This window comes from Natator depressus, chromosome 8 (assembly GCF_965152275.1).
Source record: "Natator depressus isolate rNatDep1 chromosome 8, rNatDep2.hap1, whole genome shotgun sequence".
Classification (NCBI taxonomy): domain Eukaryota; kingdom Metazoa; phylum Chordata; order Testudines; family Cheloniidae; genus Natator; species Natator depressus.
The window spans coordinates 96072708-96098032 of NC_134241.1; the positions used below are offsets into that span (position 1 = coordinate 96072708).

The 25325-nt window shown below is 38.8% G+C and overlaps 2 protein-coding genes across 5 annotated transcripts in view; one reads left to right on the forward strand and one right to left on the reverse strand.

The window, feature by feature from the left end:
* Positions 1-3887, forward strand: part of CC2D1B (coiled-coil and C2 domain containing 1B) — a 67755-nt gene extending 63868 nt beyond the window's left edge. For 3 of the 4 annotated variants that reach the window (XM_074961736.1, XM_074961738.1, XM_074961737.1), the window contains exons 24-25: positions 336-465; positions 2798-3887. In XM_074961736.1, the coding sequence (XP_074817837.1) occupies positions 336-455 (120 nt within the window). In that variant the 3' untranslated portion in view covers positions 456-465; positions 2798-3887. Of the gene's footprint in view, positions 1-335; positions 466-934; positions 1132-2797 lie in introns of all 4 variants that reach the window. The other variant, XR_012640605.1, reaches the window with a different exon arrangement.
* Positions 3888-4019: 132 nt separating this feature from the next.
* Positions 4020-25325, reverse strand: part of ZFYVE9 (zinc finger FYVE-type containing 9) — a 93772-nt gene continuing 72466 nt past the window's right edge. Inside the window, exons 11-19 of the mRNA XM_074961739.1 lie at positions 22201-22425; positions 19013-19095; positions 18311-18415; positions 14104-14254; positions 12612-12692; positions 11149-11311; positions 9431-9536; positions 7190-7366; positions 4020-6385 (exon numbers count right to left, since the gene is read on the reverse strand). Of these exons, the coding sequence (XP_074817840.1) occupies positions 6224-6385; positions 7190-7366; positions 9431-9536; positions 11149-11311; positions 12612-12692; positions 14104-14254; positions 18311-18415; positions 19013-19095; positions 22201-22425 (1253 nt within the window). The 3' untranslated portion in view covers positions 4020-6223. The remainder of the gene's footprint in view (positions 6386-7189; positions 7367-9430; positions 9537-11148; positions 11312-12611; positions 12693-14103; positions 14255-18310; positions 18416-19012; positions 19096-22200; positions 22426-25325) is intronic.

Here is a 25325-nt window from a genome sequence, read left to right on the forward strand (position 1 = left end):
GACATACCCTGTAGTGTGTACAACTAGACACACATCCCTTTTGTGTCTTGGTAAATATAAGAATCTAAAAAAGGTTAAATCCATTTATTTTTCAGAGAACTTCGGCTATTATGAAAGTCCTTTCTCTAATACAAACTGACCCAGCCCTGTTGATCATTCTGTTGAATGTCAGTGTTCTAGCACATTTGTATTAATCCTGTATAACCACATGGGAGGCATAAAACAGCTGCCCTTTTCAGTGAGATTGCCACAAGACACTGCAGTGTCATTCTTCCTTTTTGCATGCGCGCGTGTGTGTGTGTGAGAGAGCAATCTTATTTTTGTGGTGCTTTCAGATTCTGGATGGTAGGAAGCCCACCGGAGGGAAGCTAGAGGTGAAAGTGAGACTCAGGGAGCCACTCAGTGGTCAAGATCTTCAAACAATTACGGAAAACTGGTTGGTCCTTGAACATTAGTTATCCTAAGGTATGAACACTCCTTTCTTCTGTCTGTGCTTCTGGCTAGAAGTTGAGGGCCACTAACAATTTCTGCATGAAATAGAATGTCTTACATGGTCAGTGACCTACCTGTGTGGCTCAGGTTCCTAGATGGATCTTCGCTATATTTCTAGTGATGTTTTAAATGTTTGTTATTTCTATTCAAAATCTGATCATATTCCCTATGCTAATCTCAATCAATTGGATGTGAAATATCATAGTGGGAACTGGTAGCAATTCCTGAACTTACATTGCTTAACACTTTCATTTATAAAAGATTATTTTGATCTTTTTTTCCTAATACTCTTATTGTTTGCATAAGACCTTAGAAATTTAGCAGGAAGAAAGGCCTTGGGCTAGAAAAATTCCTTTTCTTTGTCTAGTAAATTTCATTTAGGTTTAGCTGTGGTATAAACTGTTGAAGTTGCCATTTCCCTTCTGTTACTTGCATTCTTCAGGAAATACTAGTATCATGCCAAAATAACAACTTGAACATTCTGAGGAATTGGGTCCATGCACACACTGTAGAGGGAACACCTGGCTGCTGGCAAAACAGCTGTAGCAGTAGAGAATAGGGGAAGAATCAAACTAAGCTTCCCCTCTTCCTATCCACCACTTTGGATCCAGCTTAGATAGCATCTCTTCCCCCTGTGAGGTATCATCTTTTTTTACTTTTTGTTTTAGAATAAATTTACATACAAAAAAAATCTACTCTAAGGAAGGTTGAGATTGCAAATCAAGAAGCTGAAAGTTAGGAAATGCCAGCTGTACAGCTGCCTGTGGAATCTTAATTCATCCGCCTTGTGCATAATTTAATTACATGATCACATACAGTTTTTCCACAGTGCCCCTATCTCATTCAGTGTACGAATTGAATGTACAGGGGAGCTGGATTAAGATTCCCTGGGCAACTATACACCTGGCACTTCCTGTCTGTGGAGTTCTTGCATTAACTTGAACATTCTTAAGTGTAGATTTTGTGTGTAAGTATACACCAAACTATACGTCTAAAAAGTCAACGTCAAACTGATCTCTTTTTCTTCAAAACGTTCTGATGTACCAGTTGTATGGATTGTCTGAAACCATAGTTCTTAAAACTGTCCTGGCTCTCTCAGCTTTGGGCTGTGCTCATGAACCCCTAGGAGAGTGGTTACTCAGTACTCAACCCTGTTGTGTGAATCACTGGAGGTTCTCTCTTTCCTATCAGTGTATGGGTATAAAGCTTAGCAGTGCTCCTGCAAGACATCAGTACTTGTGGAGAAAAAAATTGGATGGCTCTTTTTGAGCAGATATTACTAATTTATATTGTGACAGCACCTAGGAGCCCATTTGTGGACCACACTGTACAAACATAGAACAAAAAAGCTGCTCCAAAGCACTCAGTCCTAGTAGAAAGTTGATGATGTAAGTATATGCACAGTACTCCCTCTCCCTTCCCTTGGGTGCCTAGAGTTCAGAGCAGTCTCAGGCCCCCCTCTCTCTCCAGCTGTCATGGCGCCTTTCTTGGCATATCTCATTTTGCAGTACAAATAGTAATTAAGCTTAGATGGCACCTCTGTGAAGTAGGTGAATATTATCCTGATTTGTCATGTCCTAGCTACCAAAGACTTTAAATATTATTTGAAACATCTGGATGATGTCTAGTGCTTTGGTCCAAATTTGGAGCACTGAAAATCACACTAAGTGATTCAGTACTGAGTTAAGAGTATGTCTACAACTGCAAAGAAAAACCTATGGCACTGAGTCTCAAAGCCTGGGTCAACTGATTCATGCTCAGTCTCTGGGGCTAAAAATAGACATGTAGATGTTCCTGCTCGGGCTGGAACTCGGGCTCCTAGACGCTTCCCCCTCATCAGATTTCAGAAACCGGATTCCAACCCAAACAGGAATGTATGTACTGCTAGTTTTAGCCATCCATCAGTTGACCTGGGCTTTGAGACTCAGCACCACACGTTTTTCTTTGCAGTGTTGACACACCCGAAGAGGCCAACAGTGAGCTCTTCTGTACAAAGTTTGGCTGCATGGCTGTGACCTCTTAAGATACTCCAGGGCTGATGTATTTGCCCACACCCTTGAAGCAGTGACATTACTAGCCATGAGGTGCTGAGAGCACTAACTTTTGGTCACCTATAATTTAACACATTGCTATATCATATCTTCAATCACTTTAATTGCAACTTAATGAAGAGTTTTGCCTGGGATTTCTATCAAGGCTGCTAGTTAGCCATCAGACAGAACAATGTCAACAGTATGTGATCTTAATTGTGGGATACTTACTTAGCACTGTAGCAAGACATGGTGGGTTTTTGTTTTTTTTCCAGATCCAGGAATGCTAAAAGCTGCAGAATCGAGTTTGTACATAGAAAGACGCTGCTACCCGCGAGCACCAAAGATGTTAGATGAATGCACTAATGGACATGTCTTTATTTTGGTAACTTACTGTGTGTTAAGTTTTATAAGGCAAGTATTGTAAGGCCCTGGAAACTCACTACTAGTGGGAAAAATGGAACTGATCTATGCAAAATGGATTGAATTGCCTTAAGATGGGACTACTAACGTTAGCACCAGACAAATGGTATATAAACTCATCACAACTATCCTCTGGAGGGACTGTTTCATAGTGGTGTGTAAAACCTTTAACAGTTTGCTCTTCAAAAAATTCACTGGAGCAGTGCAAGGTAATTAATTTGCAAAGGAGACCTTGTGCTCCCGGCATGGCTAGCTTGTGCTAGAAGCAACTCTTTTTCAGGCATATAGGCTCTTATGCGTTGAATACCACCTACTCCGTCCTCTTACGATCACCCTCCGGCCCTTCCGAAGATCACCATGCTCCTCCTATAAGTGTCCTGGGATGAAGAAAATAGTTCACTTTAAGCAGAGCTTTAGCAGCAGCGTAGCCCATCTCCTCTGCATGCTCTTGCAGCACTCTTGGCTTAAGGTAACAATAGGATACGAGGATTTTTTTAGAATAGGGTTGCAGATCTGGGTTTTGAATTGGTTATCAGTTGCCTGCCATGTTGTCCCCCCCTGCCCCCCCCTTTGTTCCAACTCAGCCTGCTGTGTGTGCCTTCATTTTCTTAATGCTTGGGAATCCGTAAAGCCTGATATGGCCTGTTTAAGATCACAGGGTTTTCTGAAGGATTGGAGTGTTTCACTAGACTACTTACTAGTTGATTGAAAAATAGCCACTCTTATTTGTGTAGAAAACTGGATCATGGCTGTTCGCAGAATTTTTTATGAACTATACATAAAATGATATGGTATCAAAACTGCTTGATGTGTGTTCTTAAACTACATGAGCCTGAAGAAATTATTGATAGTAAAAGGAGGATATGCCTGCAGCATATGGTCCGTTGGATCAAGTTCATAGACAACTCTCCAACCTACAGCAGCACTTCTGCTTCCTGACGGGATGAAAACAATACAGTATTTAGTTTTTAATTTCAATAAATTTAATATACAAAACTACATGTTGAAAATAAAAATATAATATGCAGTTTTTTGCAGTGTTGACTAACTGAAGTTTAAAAGTACAATTTTTTTCTAAAACAGGTACTCATTTTCTTAACAATATGGTAATTTTAAGGTCATTTAAAAGGCTATGATTGAAGCAAACAAGTCAGTCACCAGTCAATAGTGTTTTGCACAACCATAACCCAAACCTAAGTGACTCCTAGGGGTAAGGAAGAGAAGATTGGTTTTTTAGCCTCAATAAGCATAACTTAATGGAACTAAAGTAACTGACACTTCTGCTGTGCAAAGCTGGAATAGAGTTTCCAGCAGTAGGATTTTATTGTAGTTGTCAATCAAAAGAGCTTTCCTTACTCTGTAGACATGTATATCAACACTCAGGAGTATGCAAAAACAAAATGTGTTGTAGGGAATTTAAAAGTAACTCAAGTCAAACTTAATTACATTTTGTTATAGCAAAACAAATGAAAATGCAGGAAGCCTCTTGGATTGCTGTGTAGGAACTTAAACTTTGATCATAGCCACCTATTACCAAATGACAGAGGTAAGGTTCATTTTAATATAAACACAAATGAAAAGTCAGATTAAGTGCTCTCCCTGCCAGTGATTGATTTTACTAATTCAGTTGGACCTAGTTCTACAACTCTTCCTTCTGAACATGTCTTGAGGTGGCAGCTGGAATTTTCTAGACTGTATGTGGATAGTTGTACTGTTTTTAAAAAAGCAGTAGCCATTTATTCACGATTCCATTCAGCACCTATGCAGCTATTGTACCTTTCTGTAAAATACATTGTATAGTTTTCCCTTCTCCCAGCTGCTGCTGTCTATTTGCTTGCTTAAAGCACCATATCAGCTTAACTCTGCTGTTCCTTTGGTCTGCTGCAAACACTACACTTTCCACAGTGCAAATTAGTTTCAAATCAGGATTGACTGATGTCCTCACTAAAATACTACTTTAACAGTGCTTGTCTCCTCTTATCCCCTCCCAAAAAAACACTTTACTGTTGTTTTGTTGGACTTGCCTATTATCTCCAAGAAGAGGGTCCTAACATGGCTAAACTAGCTCATTACTCCTGCTTTCAGCTCTTTCCACTTACTAGCCATTTTCTATGGATGGAAATTTGATTTAGTAAGAATGTGGAACCACATTCTTATTAGCTTTTCCTAATGCTGTGTAGCAGAAGTGAGCAGCTGCTTCCCCTGTCAACTGCCCTTCATTTGTAGGTGAGGCCAAGTGCAAGTTTTCTGAGCTGAACCAAAAGCCTCTTTTTTTAGCACAACATGCAACAACAGCCACTTTGTGCTTTTGTTATGGGGGTAAGCTTTACATGGTGCTGTTAATATGAAGTGTTAAGTTCAAATTGTATTACATGAAACTAGTGTTACGCTATAGTCTACACCAATGAGGAGACTTATGAAAGTGCCCTGGGGGTTGTTTTTTTTTTTTTTAATAAAGCAGGACCTACTGAGGGAACTGGAATACCATAACCGCACTTTAGGGTTAACTTTTCTTTTACCCGTGCCAGGTGTATACCATTGACATTCATATAGATTCGTAAACAAAATACAGAATGGCAAAGTTTTTCTAGCTTATAGAAATCTGAGGTGACAATTTTTGTAACAAGTAGGGGAAAGTAAGTATACTAACCTAATATACACACAAAACTGCAAGTTTAAATTATATACTACTGTCAGAGATATGCCCTTACTTTCACTCAGACTGAATGAATGGTCATCTTCATATGCCATATTTTTTGGCTAGGTAACCTTCCCATGCATCTCCCTAGGCATAGCCCAAAGTGTCTGATGTACTTCAACCAATAATCTGGTCAAAATAATGTAAACATTACTTTTTAATGTCTACAGAATAACCACAAATGGTATTATGATGAGGTCAGAATGGAGGTCTTGATTGTTTCTTCTTACATGTCCATCTACAAACAGTACAAATTTGACATTTCATCTTTTATTTACGCCCCAGTGATCTTTGCACCCGTTTGAGCATTTAGAATACATGACTGTAATTAAGTCTTTAAATATGAGCATTATTTTTCTAAACAGTAACAGAACTGTATGAGCTGCAAGGATAGCATAGACATTTTGTAGTATAGAAGCTGCCCTGATCCTGTTTGTTGACAATGCATAGAAGATTTAGAATTATGGAACAACTCCCCCCCCCAATAGTGTTAACAAAAGCTTAATCTTCCAGTTTTAAAGTGCAAATGATTCAGATACAACTGCTGCTGGAACAGGTCTGAACAGAAAATGAAGTCCTCTTATGAGATGTTTTCCAGAATATAAAAGATGAGCTCCATTATGACTGGCCCCTCACTCAACTGACATGCTCCTCCATGAATCACTGGAACTAAGGCACTGTCCAGGTCATTCATGTATTGAGAGGGCAGTGGCTGTCCATTACTCCCAGCTTGATAGCCAACCTAAAAGATACAAAGTGAAAGATTTAAGAGAGGAGCTATTCCACCAGGATCTCTGACCATACTGCGCGTGATACAATTGCTTTGAGAGTTCAGCTACTGATTTAAGGGGCTCTAGCATGGATATCAGAAGCAGAAAGCACTACCTAATGTGAACTAACAAAAAATGCCCCAAAGATACACAAAGTGGGTGAGGTAATATCTTTTTATTGGACCAACTTCTATGGTTGGAAGAGACACGCCTTCACAGGGCTCTTCGGGTCTGGGAAAGGTAACCAGAGGGTCATAGCGAAATGCACGATGGGATAGATTCTTAAGGATAAATGGTTAACACATATGCAAGAAAACACTTGAAATGGAGGAGGCAATTAACGCCTCTGCAGTCATTGGACAAAGCAGGGTTAGTATGTTACAAATGGTGGTTGTAAGCCTTGAGGAGCCATAAAACCAGTCTCCTTATAGAGACCATGATTTTTTGGTGTCTAGCAGATATGAATTTAAGTTCCAGGCTCATCTTTTGAAAGTGTTGTGCGGGTTTCCTTTGAGGACAAGGACTGACAGGTCAAAATTACATGTTACAGTTACATGAATACAGGAAAGAAAAAAACCACCCTCTTCCTCTAGAAAAAAATTGATTTTGCAGCATTAAGTGCTAATAGAGTAGCATTTAATGTTGCCAATTCCTAGGCTCCAGAATCAAGCAATATAATGGTTGAACTCTCATGTCCCCTTTTCAGCTCCCCCTCTCCACACCACCAAAACGAGATGACTGACAACTTAAACTAGTAGAAACTGTTCACAACTTACTTGATCCGAGTCAAGTGTAACACGCAGACCTAGCTTAGTCATTCCATCTTCCTTCAGTAACTTAAGGTGAGGACAGAGAGCTAAGCAGAAAGCCTTGGCCACATTCTCAGTCAGTCTGCTATGATCTGCTGGGTCACTTAGACCATTATGTTGGTCATCATTCTCCAGAAAAAACACCTGAACAAAAAAAAGGGAGTGATCAACATGACCTACCAACCAGCTTTTACAAAAAAGAGCAGCATCAGACTGAGTGTAAAAAGAATATAAAAGACTGTCAATTAATACAGCTACTTAAGGACACTGCTGCCTTAGAAAAATGTTACATGAAGCAAAAAGGTTTTGATCAGCCCTTCACACTATCTGGGGACTTTCTGAAGACTCAAAGAGGAGCTGCTCCCCAGATAGAAGGTCTGCACCTGAGGGTCCTGAGATTGGGGGCACTAGCTGGACTCTGTTCAGGCTCCAGAGCACAGAGACTTGGATTCACCTCACAGCAGTCCTCATGGGTGACCAGGAAGGGGTGCTCACTAGAATCTGTAACAACTTAACACAGGGGCTGTCAAATAACTATTTATAGGTGAAGTTTCACATTTGGTTCCGTTTACAGGATTTAAAGTAACTCAAATCTTCATCAGCATGAGTCCCCATCAGTCCGGTTTGATAACTGGGGATAAAGGGGTTTAAGAGTTATAAGGATATAGACTGGAATGGTCCTGATCTCTCACTCCTAGATTGATCCCAAAGTGCTCTAGGGACTTTGTATAAAAGGGTGTGCTCCAACTGAATCTAAAATCCCTGTTATGGAAATTCACAATACACCCTAGTAGTATAAGGGCTTCTGCGTGTATGCATTTCCACACCCTTGCCTTAGATAAAAAAAGACTTTTAAAACCTTATAAGTAAACTAAACATCCCTTCCACTTCAGAAAATTACACTATCATTTTTGAAGCATGTTGTTATTAAAATGACTTCAGAATAAATACTGTGTTATGGTAGAAACCCCCGCAATCTGAAAAAAGCCAGAATTTTTTATACAGTTATTAACTAAACATTGCAACATTCCCTCAAATCACCTTGAATGTTGGGAATAGAATACATGTATGACAAGTGGCACAGCTAAAACTAGCCTGGTTTCCCTTCAGCTAACAATAGCAAATTAATTGAAACAGTTTGCAAAGAACCATTTAACATTAACACTTCTGTGCTGACAAAAGCCATAGCTCCAGGTCAGTCCTGTAAGTCGAATACCACCATGGCCAATGCTGGATGACAAAACAAATAACCCAAGTCATTTATACTATGGCACCTTGTTTTTAACTTTTCATACAATTAATCCACTAAGAGTGATCTTTTCCAGTTGTGTTTTTGCTGCCATTTCAGCACTGAAGTTGCTCCATCCCCAAACTGTTAATAGGTCAATAAAGAGCAAGATTAAGTTTGAGAATTACAAAAAACCCAGTCCTTTATAAAAGCAGATTTGAGTTCCTTGGCACTGACAGTTTGCACCACACGGAATGGATAAATGCAGCTTGCAGCTCAAAAGAAATGATATTTAAAAACTGTTTGGGATTTTGTCTCCATTAAAGTAAATGGCTCTTGCTGATTAGAACTTTAAATACAAATACACAGGCTTGTGCCCTTTAGATAATGGAAAGCTACAGCACTTTCCCCAGCCCTCAACTTGAATGCAGATTCTCCCAAAATTCAGTAAAAGTGCACTAGATGGGATGGCCAGTGATGTGTGGTTACTTATTTCCAGGGCTCTGTAGCACCTCAAGACACATTTCAATGGCATGACATTGCCACTTGTACATTACGCAGTCACTGAAGACTTCCTGGCAGGTGCAAAGTAGGGATATAAAATACGAAACAATTAACTGGAAGCATGTGTCATTAACCCCCATCCCCGGGCTTGCGCCGGCCAGCCAAAGCACCCCTAGCCGTGGCAGCCCCAGGCACACCAGTTCCACCCCTTTCCCCTTTAATCAGTTAAACAATTAAACAACATCATTTTAATTGTTTAAACAGTTAACTTTTTTAATGGATATTTACATCCCTATGGAAAAGGCCACTGTTGTTTCCCCATAAATCTTACTGCTTTCAGTTTGGTGGGCAGAGCAAGTAGAGTTGGTTTCTCGTCAAAGGGAGGCATTCTGCAGAAGGGGGCTAAGTTCTATAGCTCCTTAGTCACAAAGTACCAAGACTCCTGTTTTATGTGCAGATTAGGTTTGTTTTCTTACCTCTGTCCACCTAATGACCTTTCCATTTGCTTTATACTCTGAGCCATGAAATATCTTCACACTGGTGATAGACTCCATGGATTTGCCATCAATGGGGCTTATAACACTAGAAAGAGGAAGGGAAAAACAGTTTTAAGTTAGCAGAATGCCTCCAAACACTAAATGCCATCATATAAAAGCTGATTTCAAATTTGGCCATCTGAGTAGATTTGCAGAACAGAGGACATTGTAAAGGAAAACCTCATATAAGGGTTGTAAAGGGCACTTATTTTGACCTTCCTGGATTCTCAAAGTGACCCCACTGCAGGTTATTTCAAAAGTGAGCACTCTGCAGTTTAAACTGCCATACAGTGACTAGCCACATTTGCTAAAAGGGACAAACACTAACTATCCCAGAAGGGAGCTCTCCAGAGAAAGATCTCTTTCAATGTACCAAACACAATGCTACTGAATATCATTGCTAATTCCAATTGTGGTGGTGTGAACTAGTGCATGGATCTCAGCAGTAGTCAGGCTTTTTGAAATTGTCTTCCTGCTGTGTTGAGAGTTTACCCCAGATAATTACAATGGAGACAGCTGAAAAGTGCAGTGCCTTCTGCCATAGCACACAGGAAATCAGATACAGTATCTAGACTTGAAACCCTACTAGACTAGGTGGAGTTGAGGCTGGGGAGTACAGAGGTAGCTTGCCTTAGGTCTGCAATAGCCTCATATTTGAGCTGTGACCTCACAAGGGATTGATGAGCTCTCCACATATGGAACATGCAGAAACCTATGTAGATTTATTACACAGTGGCTGGAATTTTATTTATTTATAAATATCAAATCAAACAGTACAATTCAGTCATGTCTAAAATGTTATTTACGCTGAATTTAACAGAACAAGCAGCCTAACTAATGCCCTGAAATGGCCACTTCTGTGGGACTTCACAAACAGTCCCAAACACGTGTGAAATGTCTTTATCTTAAGAACAGTCTCCTTTTCTAGGCTGCTGCTACTATCTATGTTTCTTCGAGTTTTCAACCTCACCCATCACATTGCATGCTTAAATTGCCATGTACTCGCCATCTTGCATTGATTGTCAAGGTTCCAGATTCAAGGTTATAGATTCACTGCTGCTGTCCAGCATGTATCAGATTTTACCTACACCACTACTGAATGTGAGCTTAGTGGAAGGAATAAGAAACTTTCCTAGCGTGCAAGATTCAGCACTCAAAAATTAGCAGCTAGACGGCCTTTTATAACCAGTATAATGGTTTAAAATAACTGGAAATTTGCAATAGCAGAAATCTTTCTGTAGCCTTGATAACTTTCTAAACTGATGCACTGAAGTTCTATTTACCTCCGCCCCATTTTAATAACGATACAAAAGTCTGATCTCTCAAACTAATGGTGCAACTTTGCAAGGGGCTAAGCCCCTTCAATCCATACTGACTTGAGGAAGTCACTCTTTATCTTTCAGGATCAGCTCCTCAGAGTTTTAACAAACATATATGATAAAGACTTATTTTGCAAAAAGTCAATCACTGATTACTCTTCCTTTATCTTGTCACAAATGTCATCTGAGAAACTTGGAGCACTCTAAAAATCACAAAGCATGTGGATTTTTCTTCATGGATAGAACATGCTGTTAGTAAGCTATAGAGACCCACAGCAGCAGACAAAACAGAGCCAAATAAACACTGTAGAAGTGTCAAGGGATTATTCATCTACTCACCCCTTGTTAAAGTTTTTGTCATCTTCCACCCACTGAATATGAACATGTTCCTGAGGCTCTTCAGCATCTACTTTGCCACAAGTAATAGAGAAGTCTTTCATCTCTCTCAGAGCCTGCCTCAAGGAGTCCATGTTCTCAGCAGTTATCTGGACCATTACACCATCTAAGGAAGCAATACTCATCATCATCAGAAACAACCAACAGCCACATTTAAGAAAGAACATTCAGAACAGAGCTAAAACCATTCTTCCTGTTCGATTCAATGTCAACGTGCAATATCTATTTGAAAGACCATAAGTAATAACGCTATAGAAAGCTGTTGGTTTAGTAGCATTCCCATGTAACATTTATGAACGTGGCCTGGAGGACGTGCCAGTGGAAGCTGAAGTCTACTTACAGAACAGATTCAACCTTAGCAATGGCAACGATGAGTTTACGCACACAGCCCTGCCACTGCACTGCACCCCTGTTCTGGAGATCGCACCTCAAGATATGAGAGGTAAACGATCATGATCATTCAAATATTTGACCTCCAATGAGATTAGCAAGAAGGACTCCAGCAGTAACAGGGTTTTTTGTGATGTGGACACTTGCCCACCAGGAATCCCACCACGGCCAGCAACTCACTTCACACAGGCTGTTAAACAAAAATAAGTCACAGCTTTTGGATATTACCAGCCTGAATAAACGGTGTTTGCACAAGTAACTTGGTAATGAACAGTTCCATAAAACAGCAAGTTACTAATTCCTTGAGGTATTCCAACTCCCCACCTGATGAGTTTCCAACTCTGCATCCTGAACTAAAAACAAATAATTTCTGGTTTAAGTAAAGAATGTACCAAAACAACATATACTCAGCCTTGTTTTAATGTGGCACTTTTAAAAGCCATGACACTCCCCAAAAAATATAGGAGAGAGCGCACAAACTGGAGAATCAGCTCCATCATCGGACTCTGTTGGCAAAGGAAGAATGAACTATGGGGACATAACCCAGTCTGGACAACCCTGACCTTTCACGCTGTCACCTGACGATGTACTAGGATACAAACCTCAGAAATTTATAAGCTTGCCCACTGCAAGGCTATTAAATGAACAGGCTAATGCACAGCAAGGCTTCATCTCTTGCTATGGAGATAAACTCCAAGTTTTTTATGCTTGCAATTTTCTACTTCAGTCAAGGATTGTAAGCTCTGATCCCCAGCACAGGAGCCAAGTATTTCATATCTACCCTAATTTTCTTGTACTGGTGTCCCAGGGCATCTGGACTAGTTATTCTCATTTTCTCAGTTAAATTAAGTTACAGGCCATAATGGAAAACTGTGTTTAGCTAAAGAGTGAGATAACACTGAGTAACCAGAGTGATTCTCAAATACCCAGGGCACAAGAACTAAGCTGTGCACACTGCTCAAATATAGTTATCAGGAGGGAAGCAATGTACTTTGAGCAAGCTGTTCATTCCTTACCTTCTACAATGCTGGACTTGGCAAGGTAGCCCGAAGAGGATTTTAAAGCTCCACTGAACACAAAGAAGCTGGCACCAGTCACTGCAATAACAAAACTGATTTTAGAGAGGCTCTTGTCAAAGCAATGCCTTATGCAAGAATCAGGTATTGTAGCTGTATCATCCACAGAAAAGCTAATAACCTAAATAAGGAATTATGTAGCACAAAGTTATTATGATTCCAGTGTGTATCAGATCCTTGGGCAGCAAGGGTGCCCTTGTCTGATGATATTCTAAACTTGATGACAATTTTTGCCAACCTTAAAGAATGTTAATATTTAATTAGTTTCTTTTTCACTAAGAATGAGGGGTCTATTTTAGGGGTAAACATGCACATTATGACCTTTAAAAAGTCCTCATGCGACTAGAAACAATCTTACTTGGGCTTTTTGCTGATGACATTGTACTACTGACCAGTCAGAAGGGGAGTGGCTCAAATTTTCTAAACTAGCTACAAGACAGCTTAAAAGCAAAAGCCCTTGGAATGGCCATTGTGTTTCCAATACAACAAAGGAGTTCCTTGAAATCCATCCTCCCATGCTCTATGTACAGAAGATACTACTTAGAAATTAGTGCCAGCCCTAAAGGAACCGACATGCCAACACATATGCTGAAATTGTGAGTGAAGATCATGAATGTTCAAGGTTAGAAACGTATCTTTTTTTGTACTCATTTGGAGACATCATAGAGCTTCTAACATAAGATTATCAACTCTGACATGAAGTCTGGTTAAAAAAAAAGCCCTAACATTTTAATTCTTAAAATGCTAAGTTGCTATTGCATCATTTCACCTGGTCTTAACAAAAAATAAAGCCTGAAAATCAAATGGTCTAATTAACATACACACAGAAAGCTCTTGCAGCTCTCGGTGAGGAGGGGTTAGGTACATAAAGGCCAGATCTGCATTACAAATGTACATTGGTATAACTACGTCCCTGAGGGGTATAAAAACCTGCTTTATTTTATGTCAGTTATGTGAGGCCCTTGAACTCCTGGCAAGCTGCCAACTCACATCTCAGCTGGACAAATACTGAACACCAACAGTAACCATAGAGAGGTGTGATCTGAAAAATCCACATCAACAGTACGCAATACTTCAAACACCAGACTAAACTGTGGACATTGAAAAGGAGTGCAAGGAGGATGGGCAGGGTAATCCAGAGGCAAATAGGGCACTTTCTTATTATTCACACATTTGCATTGGGCCTTCCCATTATGCTGCATGTATGGAAGCCACGCCCCCATCAAGTCCTAGGAGCTCTCTAATCATACAATAACTGGTTTCTGTGCAAAATATTAATTTCAGAAGGTCCATGAATTAAAGACAAAACCTGTTTTGGCATATTTACAAAGTAATATGCTTTAATGGCAGCACAATACACAAAAGAAAGTCATGCAAGGTGCTCTGGGTGGGAAAAGCCTCCATCTGCTCCCTTAGATCAGGCCCATCTCACCCTTTCTTGGCTGATTATGAATACTGATGGCCTGCGTCTGGTAGTTCCCATCATCATTCTGGACACACACTAGGTGAGAGTCTGCTTTCTCATTGAAGCATGCTCCCCCAGCTAGAACATGCTCATTAGATTTGTTCATGGCTTTCATCATCTGCAAACAAAAAGAAAGTTTATCACTTTCATTTAGCCTTAAATCCTGCACATGGATTATTAGCATAAACAGTGGCTTGTGTGGTTTAATCTGGTTGAAGAATCTTATTAGAATGTATCCAACTGTGACACCTTTGCAAAGACTAGCAAACTTAGCGACAACCCTCACACCATAAAATTTTCAGAAGCACCTATGGCCCATTTTCAAGAGTGCCTAAATCTCACTGAAAGTGAATGGAATTTAGGAGCGTAAGCATGTAAGATTAATTGTGGAGACAAGGTGGGTGAGGTAATCTCTTTTATTGGACCAACTTTTGTTCATGAGAGAAACAAGCTTTCAAGCTCTCACAGAGCACTTCTTCAGGTTTGGAGTGTGTAAACTCTGTAAACTCAAAAGCTTGTCTCGACAACAGAAGTTAGTCCAATAAAAGACATTACCTCACCCCTTGTGTCTCTAATATCTTGGGACCGACATAGCTAAAACACTACTGCATATAAGATTAATTATAACTTCCTCTCAATGAAACCCCAAAAAGCAAGGAAAATATCACGTTATGGGACACTTCTTAACAGTAGCCTTGTGCTCACATTTTCACTGACAGCACCAGACACTACACACTGTCTTCTGTCTCCAAGTGAAAAGGAAGCCCATTACACACAACACATTAATCTCCCACTCAGTACCACACAAAACCTTACTTACAATGTCAGCAAATATTCAGCACTCACATATATGCACAGGTTAAGTGTGGTGTGTTTTGGGGGGGGAGATATGAGATCACAGTTAAGATTTTGTATTACTGTAGTGTGTTTCATTACCTCATGTTCCAAAGGTAAGACTTTAGTGAAATGGGAGCCACCTTTACCAAGGGTACCGTTTGCCCTCAGTCCCATTAGAAACAACATAGCAGCCTCACTTTCACATGGCAAGGCATTAGTGAAATGACAGGCATCTGTACAGAGGGCAGGAATAACTTCAATGCAACTGGATTTCTTAAGTCCCAGTGAAAGTGAGAGGAAATGACCATCATTTTGAGTACTGGAAAATGATGAGTGTAAAGGTAAAGACAGGATAAAGTAATTGTTAATAACTTTGCTTAATTACAAGCACATTTCTCCAAATATAGCCCATGCATGAGATTTCAATCGTTTTAACTGGACAGTCTGAATGATACAAACCAGTCTTCAGTTAGAACAGGGGTGAAAAAAAATGTTCTCAAAAGTCTCATGTTTAAAAACAGATTGAGACTCTCCAGAAAATTCAATTTTTTCAGTGCTGTAAATTTTGAGGAAGATACATTGTATTCTTCACATAAACAAGAGGCTGAATCCCTGCTTCAAACAGAAAACTGAACCCAACCTAATACAGAGGTGCTGATACACCTTTTTACGACAGGCATTTCCGCAAGGTTCAGTTTAGCACAGTTAGCAAAGAGTACAAAACTGAAGATAACAAATACACAAACACTGGACAAAAGGTTAAACCATACTGAAATTAACTACCATATATTCTGTATTGCATATACAATCTTCAAGTACAATAGATTTAGATCCATACCGGCTGAAATGGGGACTTTTTTCCCCTTCACAATGGCATTCAAGAATTAATACACCTTATAATTCAGTTACTAGCCTTCCTGTATCTTTCTGCCTCAGTAACTCCATCTTTTCAAATCTCATCTAAAAATAGCTCTTCCCATTGCCTATATACATATTTTCACTCTCCCTTGCTATTATTACCACTCTAAAGCACGTTGGAAAGCATTTTGTATGGAAAACCTGATATGAAATGCTGTTATATGAAACCTTATACAAAATGCAGCATCTGCTCTGATGCTATAAGAGCTTTTAAAAATGCCATTCTACACAGGAAACACCTTGATAAGGTCTCTTCGAGTCTGAAAAAGTGATACGTTTTAGGCACAACTCTTATAAGGCAATTGCTTGTTCTCTTAAAGGAATACATATTACTTCTTGAGAGCCAGTATGGTCTGAATACAGAACTGGGAGCTAGAAGCTCCTCAATTCTACTCCTGGCTCTGTCATGGCCCCCTGTATGCCTGTGGGCTTGTCATTTAGCTGCTGTCTCAGTTTCCCAATCTGTAAAATGAGTATAATACTATATCCCTCTTACTGATGCAGTGTAAGTGCCCCTCCCCTCCACATACTCCCCTTTCCTCAGGTCTCCACCCAGCATCCCATTGGGGCTAAAAGGTTTACATTCAATGCATCCTCTTGATGCATCAAGGCATTCCTTGCTACATCGATGCATGTGTCAGGAGAAGTATCCTCAGAGATCCTAGCCCCTCCAGAGACTGGGTGGTGGACTCCGGTTGCCCCCACCCCATCCTTGAAGAAAAAAGGATTAAATGCATAAAGCATATAGCTCTATTTACAACATTAATGTTACAAATGTAAACACAAGAGGTCAAGAACTGCAAAATTTAGCATTGTAGCAACAGTTACATTTTGGATTATTAATTAGACAAAATTCAAATTAAATTTAATATATATATAGTTGACAAAGTTAATATTATTTGAGAATTTGAACCCTAGCATTTCTTGAGTTGTGTGTTCAAAATTGCAATGGTTACTTTATATTAACAATACCTTTTGAAATTGAATTTGACTTTCTTACCTTCCAGGAGTTATCTGTTCCTATTTTACATTGGTTCAAATAATTGTATAGCTCAAACTCTCAAATTTAGTCATATTTCAACCATTATACATTTAAACTAAGAGAGGTTAGTCTAGAAATTATTTTTAAACTAAGTTCTTCCATATATTTTGTTCAATAATCCACTGAATTCAGGGCTTCCCTCCAGAGAAATAGACAATTCTAGTTTGACTCCAAAATCAATTTTTAACTTTATTATGAACCACATTGTATCCTACAATTTCAAGACTTCACTTCATCAGATAAGTTCTGCAGTGCTTGTGGAATCTTGATATCTGCTCTGTTTTAACAGAACTGTGGAGGGACTGGTCCTGAGCAACCCCTATTAGTTTTTCCTCAAAAATTCAAATTTGGTGATCCCCTTATATCCATAACCCAGAAGCTGTTTGTTCAGGTATTTTTTTCAAGTGATCTATCAGCAGGATATCAAAGGGCTAATCCTAGTCTAGTGCCCAGATTCATATGTTGTATCTATACGAAATTTTCTGTTTGCAAACCTCCCTAGTGCTTGCAGGAATCTACCTGGACAGATAATTTCTCTTTGAAAGAATTAGTACAAATACATGCTTTTCTCCAATTGATGCTCCATCTCTATTTGGCAAGAAACATTTAGTATCAAAATCCATTTCTCTCCTATTCTGTATTCCATTCTTATTTGGTGCTATATCATAGTTAGAAAGCATAAGACTGACTCCTGTCTCTGCTACTGATTTCCTTTAAAACCTCAAGGAGATCATTTGTCACTAGCCCTTTAAATATGTCACCACTGAATTATCACTTTTCCATTCTTTGGTCCCCAATATTGTTCAGATCACTCAACAATGATGGTCACTCAGCAGTTTGACTGTCAACATCAACTAAGTCTAAAAGACAGCTGAAGCTTTTCTCATGCAATTAAATCGAACTCTTATTTCAAATGTACAGAGATATATTTTGCATTAAAATCAACAAAGATCCAACATATACTTTCACAAACACTATGAACACCCAACATGTACTTGGAGAAAGTTCATTTTTTCCAGGCTTTACACCCATACAGCATGTGTTATTTAACAGATTCATTTACTCAAATCAGAATAGTATGTGCAACTCTCTAACCCCAGATTTTCAATTAACTGCATTTGAAGTATATTTAAAAGTAATAACCTCTGTATAAGAGCAACTATCCATTATTTTTAACTAATGCCACATTGAATTGATCTGTGCATAACTCATTTCTGTAGGCAATTCATATATAAAAATATATACGTAATACATTTATAGTTTAATTCTGAGGCAGTTTTCACTGGCAGTGGCAAACACAATAAATTCCTTTGGACCCAATCCCTCTTATCTTTAAATTGTACTAGACTAAACATATATATTTACTCTAAGTATTACCTCATTATATCTGTTGCTGGGGATTTTGATGCTGGTTTTTCTCACTTCCATATCAACCACTAAACCTTGGACCACTGGCAACGTATACTGGTAATTTCTGAAGTCCTTGTGTTTTAGAGGAACAAAGAAGTGAAACAACATAGTCATTAGTGATACACAGTAGCTCTCCTTTCAGAAAGAGACGAAGGTACAGAACTATTAAATAGAAGTATAATGCATAAAACTTAATATTCTCCTGACTCTATATTACTCTATATAGGAAAATTTTCTCTGCATTCTGCTAGATTAGACAGAGACCTCAGATTCAGCGGGAGTGAGAGTAAGTCATGTTCCCGACACTTTAGAATTAACAAGTTAGCTCCAGCTGGAACTTTCTATAATCACAGAATTATGACTACATTTTTGAAGAGTGGTCTGAGCAGCTAAATTTAGATCCAGATCCAAAAATACACAGCTGTTTAAGACCCAGAGTTTTGATTTGGGCAATTATTAATATTTTTTGCATCATCAAAAGTTGCTGTCTGATATCTAGATTAGACAATAGGACACCACCCAAATAACACAATACCAGTATTTCCTTATCATAGTGTTTTGAAAGTTAGTTACTATACAAATAAATTAAAATAATCATAGTACAACACTCCCCTTTTCTTCCATATATACAGATAGAACAAACAAACAAAAACCCCACTCATCACTTACTGCAAGAAGATTCATAATTGTGTGTCCAGTCTCCCCAAACAATGGCTTACGAAATCTGACGCTGAAAAGTGGGCATGGATAAACTAGGAAAATTTTTAAAAATGAATAATCAGATTCAAACTTGCCTATTGAAAGGTTATGTAAAAAACGGACTGAATCTAAGCCTCTTCATATAGGAAAATTTCAGTAGAAGGACTAAAAGTACATTTCTGACATGCCAATGGCAGCAAAATATCTGCATTGCCTGGCATATTTATCCATATCTATGAAATTTTATCTATGATACAACTCAACATGCACAGGGATTTGCTCGGTCATGTTATATTATATTGCAGCAGATTTCTGACGAAAAATGAACTAAATATAAATTATGCCAAGATTTCCAAAATGGATGTCTAAAGTAAGGCTCTTAAATACTTATTTAGGCACCTAAATAAGTGCCCTTATTTTCTAAAGTACTGTGCACTCAAAGCTACTGAAATCCATGACAGCCTGTGCGGCACAGCAGCTTTGAATATCAGATCATGTGTTTAAGTGTTCAGAGTTGGACTGTAACCCTAACATTCAGCAGCCACTTTGGAAAATCTTAGTTATGATACACATAAAAGTTAAACTAATTACACGCACACACCCCCCAACCAAACAATGAATGCCGAAATTAGTGATCTTTATTAATGTTTTAATAATCACCTAAAAATGTCACCATTTTTCATTAAATTCTGTTGCTTGCTTCCTATTATAACTCAATAATACATATTTTTATTCGGGCTGTCAATTAATCGCAGTTAACTCACGCGATTAAAAAAATGTATTGCTTTTAAATTGCACTGTTAAACAATAGAATACCAACTGAAATTTATTAAATATTTTTGGATGTTTTCTACATTTTCAAATATATTGATTTCAATTGCAACACAGAATACAAAATGTACAGGGCTCACTTTATATTGTTCTTATTACAAATATTTGCACTGTAAAAATGATAAACAAAAGAAATAGTATTTTTCAATTCACCTCAGACAAGTACTGTCGTGCAATCACTTCATCTACTTACAAATGTAGTTTTTTTTTGTTACATAACTGCACTCAAACAAAACAATGTAAAACGTTAGAGCCGACAAGTCCGCTCAGCCCTACTTCTTGTTCAGCCAATCTCTAAGAGAAACAAGTTTGTTTATATTTATGGGAGATATATTGCCCGCTTCTTATTTACAATGTCAACTGAAAGTGAGAACAGCCATTTGCATGGCACTTTTGTAGCCAGCATTGCAAGGTATTTACAAGTCAGATATGCTACACATTCGTATGCCCCTTCATGCTTTGGCCACCATTCCAGAGATCTTCCACGCTGATGACACTCGTTAAAAAAATAATGCATTAAATAATTTGTGACTGAACTCCTTGGGGAAAATTATATGCCTCTTGCTCTGTTATAGCAGTCGTGGATGATGACCCAGCACATGTTCATTTTAATAACACTTTCACTGCAAATTTGACAAAACGCAAACAAGGTACCAATGTGAGATTTGTAAAGATAGTTACAACACTCGACACAAGGTTTAAGCATCTGAAGTGCCTTCCAAAATCTGAGAGGGACGAGGTGTGGAACAAGCTTTCAGAAGTCTTAAAAGAGCAACATCCAATGCAGAAACTACAGAATACAAACCATCAAAAAAGAAAATCATCGTTTTGCTGGTGGCATCTGACTCAGATGATGAAAATGAACATATGTCAAGCCGCACTGCTTTGGATTGTTATTGAGCAAAACTCCTCATCAGCATGGACGCATGTCCTCTGGAATGATGGTTGAAGCATGAAAGGACATATGAATCTTTGGCGCATCAGGCATGTAAATATCTTGCGATGCAGGCTACAACAGTGCCATGCAAATGCCTGTTCTCACTTTCAGGTGACATTGTAAACAAGAAGTGGGCAGCATTTCTGTAAACAAACTTGTTTGTCTTAGCAGTTGGCTGAACAAGTAGGACTGAGTGGACTTGTCGGCTCTAAAGATTTACATTGTTTTGTTTTTGAATGAGGTTTTATTTTTTTTACATAATTCTACATTTGTAAGTTCAACTTTCATGATAAAGAGATTGTGCTACAGTACTTGTATTAGGTGAATTGAAAAACACTATTTTTAGTTTTTTACAGTGTAAATATTTGTAATAAAAAATAAATATAAAGTGAGCACTGTACACTTTGTATTCTGTGTGGTAATTGAAATCAATATATTGGAAAATGTAGAAAACATCCAAAATATTTAAATAAATGGTATTCTATTATTATTTAACAGTGCAATTAATCGTGATACAGTCCTAATTTTTATGTGATTAGAAAAGATCTACAAAGCCTGTGAAACTTTCCAGTGGATGTTTTTTGACTCTCAGTGACACCAACTTAAATTTTAATATCATTGTTTGGCAAGCCTGTGAAATATATTTTACTAATACTATATTTTACTAATGCTATGGGAAATTACAGTACTGGTGCACAAAGAAGAATCTAAAATGTATTTTTCACAGCAAGTCAGCTTTAAACCGACCTACCAACCAGGCAGCAGATGAATAGTGCAGAAAGCCCTTTGCTTTTCCGGTAGCCAATTAGGAGTTAACATGACTTCTTTTAGATCCAAATATGGACAGTGCCATTCTGGGAATATTTTATGCCAGTTTTAGACTTTGTCCAACTAAAGAACTCTCTGTAGCCTGCTGTCATCAGCTGGTACTGCCTTTTTATAAAGTACTGTAAGTTAGTTTCACCTGCATATATATTACCATTTTTTAGATGAGCATGGTTGAGAAACCTAAAAACTAAAGAGAAGCCTCCATTTCACTAAGCATGTAATGAATTTCACAGTATCAAAAGCAGCTTTTTGCCCTAAATAGAACAACTGCATCAGACTTACCATGTACTGTTCTTCTATTTTAGGTCACAGGTTGTGTTACCAGGACCTCAGTTAATTGTTAGCTGGTTAATAGTTTTAATTGTAGCTAAAAAGTTTTAGGTCATATGACTGACTTAGTAAAGTATCTATCTACAGGCACAATCACTGGGGTTGTGGTTAGTGGGGCACATTCCCCACAATCACTATTCCTATATATCTGATGTACATAACCACAGCACTCAGAAATGTCACCCAAACACAGACACAGGTTACTAGAGTTAAGAGAACACAGGCTACTTACGTCTGTATTCAGCTCCAAGTCTCAGCATCAGTCGGATGGGGAACACTTTAGCCCAGGGAGTCTCCCATTTCTGAACGAGAATACCAAACAAGTAGGGCGGAGTTGGGAGCACCAGGTCCTGCAGTGACTGATATGTAGATGTCACATATAAAAATCCACCATGTTCCTTACTGCCAAGAAAACTCTGGCTGAAAAAGGAGTGTCCCAAGCTGCCCACGACATTACCTAGGAACCATGAAGTTCATTATTTTACTGCACTAAAGTCTGCACCAAAAAATTTACTAACTTGTTTTAAAAGAGAAAAATAAGATTAAACACACACTTTTCTTCCTGGAATTACATCCTTAGTTAACTCCCATTAGTCACATTACAGAATGAAAATACTTGCTACCCAAGAACATTCAAGTTACCCCTTATTCTACAGTATCTCTGTGCTGGAATTTCCACCCCAGACTACAGATGCATCCAAAAATATTGGGGAGGCAACAGATTTGTTCCACCATTGCAAATTATACCAATCCTTAAAACCAAGTTTAGAAAAGTTTTACACATTCAATAAGCGATTCCCACATCATGTCAAGCTTTGTGCTCTGCTGCATCAGTGGTGTCCCTCATTTTGGGTTTCCCAAGCATCTTAGAGGTCAGTATGATATAACTAGGTCTTAAAGTTTAAAAACGTAGGGCTTGTCTGTACTTAAAATGCTAGAGTGGCACAGCTGCAGCGCTTCACTATCTATGCCAACGGGATGGATTCTCCCTTCAGCGTAGGTAATCCACCTCCCAAGAGGCAGTAAGTAGGCCGCCAGAAGAATTCTTCTGTAGACCTAGCGCTGTCTAGAAAGGGATTCAGGTCTGTTTAACTATGCCACTAAGGGGTGTGGATTTTTCACACTGTTGACCGATGTAGTTAAACCAACCTAATTTTCTAGTGCAGATGGGGTCTTAGAAAAATAAAAGCAATTCTACTCCACTTAATATCCACTTGTGACATGTGCAACCATGAGTCTTGAAACGTTTATGAGGCCAGATTTGTAGGAGCACATACATAAAAGAGCATACATTCATTTTGGTACTTGCCTGATTTAGGTCCATTCATGTGTGTAAATCAGGGATTGTGCACACAGCTACATAGGCACCAACACCCTTACTCTCAATTTTTATATGCACATCAGGGGATAGATTACATGTTTACTATGCTATCTAGTCATACTTAGAGAAAAAGACAGTTACTTTGATATGCACCTCAAGTATGAATGAGCTTGCTTTCAGTTTTGTTATTGATGTGCAATTCAAGAGGTGTATTACACTGAGATTAGGGATCCACTGAAAGTTTGGCTTCCACGGTGCCTCAGGCTATGAAAACCCCTAACAGAAAATCTGTTTTCAGTTCTTTCATGACCTTACATGGAATCTCCAATGCAGAAACTGGACACATTTGTTTAATGAATCAGGTCCTCAGATGCTGTTACTTGTAAAAGGAAGAGAGTTTTGTGGCAAAACAGCACATTTGGCCAAATCAGTAATGTCTATTTTTTTTAATTTTACACAAACGGATACAGTACCCACATAAACATTCTGAAGATCTGGGTCAGCTGAAGAATTACATAAAAGTGTTTAGTTTAGTTTATGTAAATTGCAGCTGAGACGGATACAGGAGAAATATCACTAATTCTAAATCAAAATTGTATTCTTTGACCCTAATAAGCAAAAATTTTACTGACGGAATCATTTTATGAACTAAAGTTGATTAGATAATTAAGAAAACATTTAACAAAATGTTATTACTATCCACCAATCATGAGATGCATCCTAGTCATTCATTTTGGCAAACACAAAATTCTTTCCCCCTTTTTTAAACAGAGAGTAAGTGGATGCAAGTGTTGATGAAAGGTGCCGGCAGCCTTGAGACTGACCTCTATCTACAAAATAGGTACAGCAAGGATTGTGAAAGCACAAGAAAATGTTTCCACATGTACTTCAACTCCATTGACTGGGGTGACCACCACCTGAGGGGAGAGAAGTTCAGTCTCCCTGGCTCATTTAATCCTTGGCCTTTCTGTTGTAAGAATATAACTAGCTATGCAACATTTAAACAAAGCTTTGATTAAAACATCAAGTAGTAACACACACAGCTCGTGTACACAAAATACACTAATGTGCTTCCCTTTACTGAAGGGCACAACAAGGTTTAAATAATGTATGGAGACATCTGATAACATTTTGCATTCTTACTGAATGTCAGAATTCGTGTTTTATTAATTTAGGATTTACAAAGGCAACACATGCTGCTCTTAGGGAGAGGAGATCACACTTCATGGAGGGGACTGTGGTCTGGCCTTCATGCCATCTCTGGAGACCCACGAGGAATCTTGGCACCAATCCCTTCGATCTGGAGCAGTGGTTCTCAACCTATTTACCATTGTGGGCTGCATATGCAGCTCTCTGTATGTTATGTGGGTCACATCCACACAATATATATATTACCCAAATGGCCTTGAGGATGTCACATGGGCCGCAGCTGTGTGCTGATTGGTCCACAAGCGGCCCATAGGTTGAGAACCACTGGTCTGGAGGCATCCATGCAGAAGGCCAGCTCTTCTGCAACTATTCCAGGGCTTCCTTTATTCCAGTAGCATGGCCAACTTGATAAGTGTGCTACTGCTGGGTGTCCTACATGTGTACATTCCCTCCCTTCTGAGAGAGGAACAGAGAGAGTGTCAAGGGGAAGTGAACGGCCCTCTAAAAAGCAGTAGTTGCTGCTGAATTTCCTCCACAAGTGTCAGCGAGTCTGCTACGCGAGATCGCTGTGCAGGCATTGATCTCGGTCTCCACACCTCTGCTACAGCTGTCTGCACCTCCGAAGCCCACAGTCCCCTCATTGATGACTGTTAATTTAAGGCAACATTCATGTTCATTTTAAAGCAGTTACTAATGCTTTGCTCCATGCCACACAGTTGAGAGGAACACTGGGTCTTAAGTTAGTAAAATCTCAGTCACATCGAAGTAGCTATATCGACACTCAGAACGGTAGATGTGGCAGCCAGTTACAAGGCTTCTTGATTTTGTTATGAAACAGCCTAAAGCCATTTTCAAATGACTACAAATTACAGTGCGTGAAAAATACA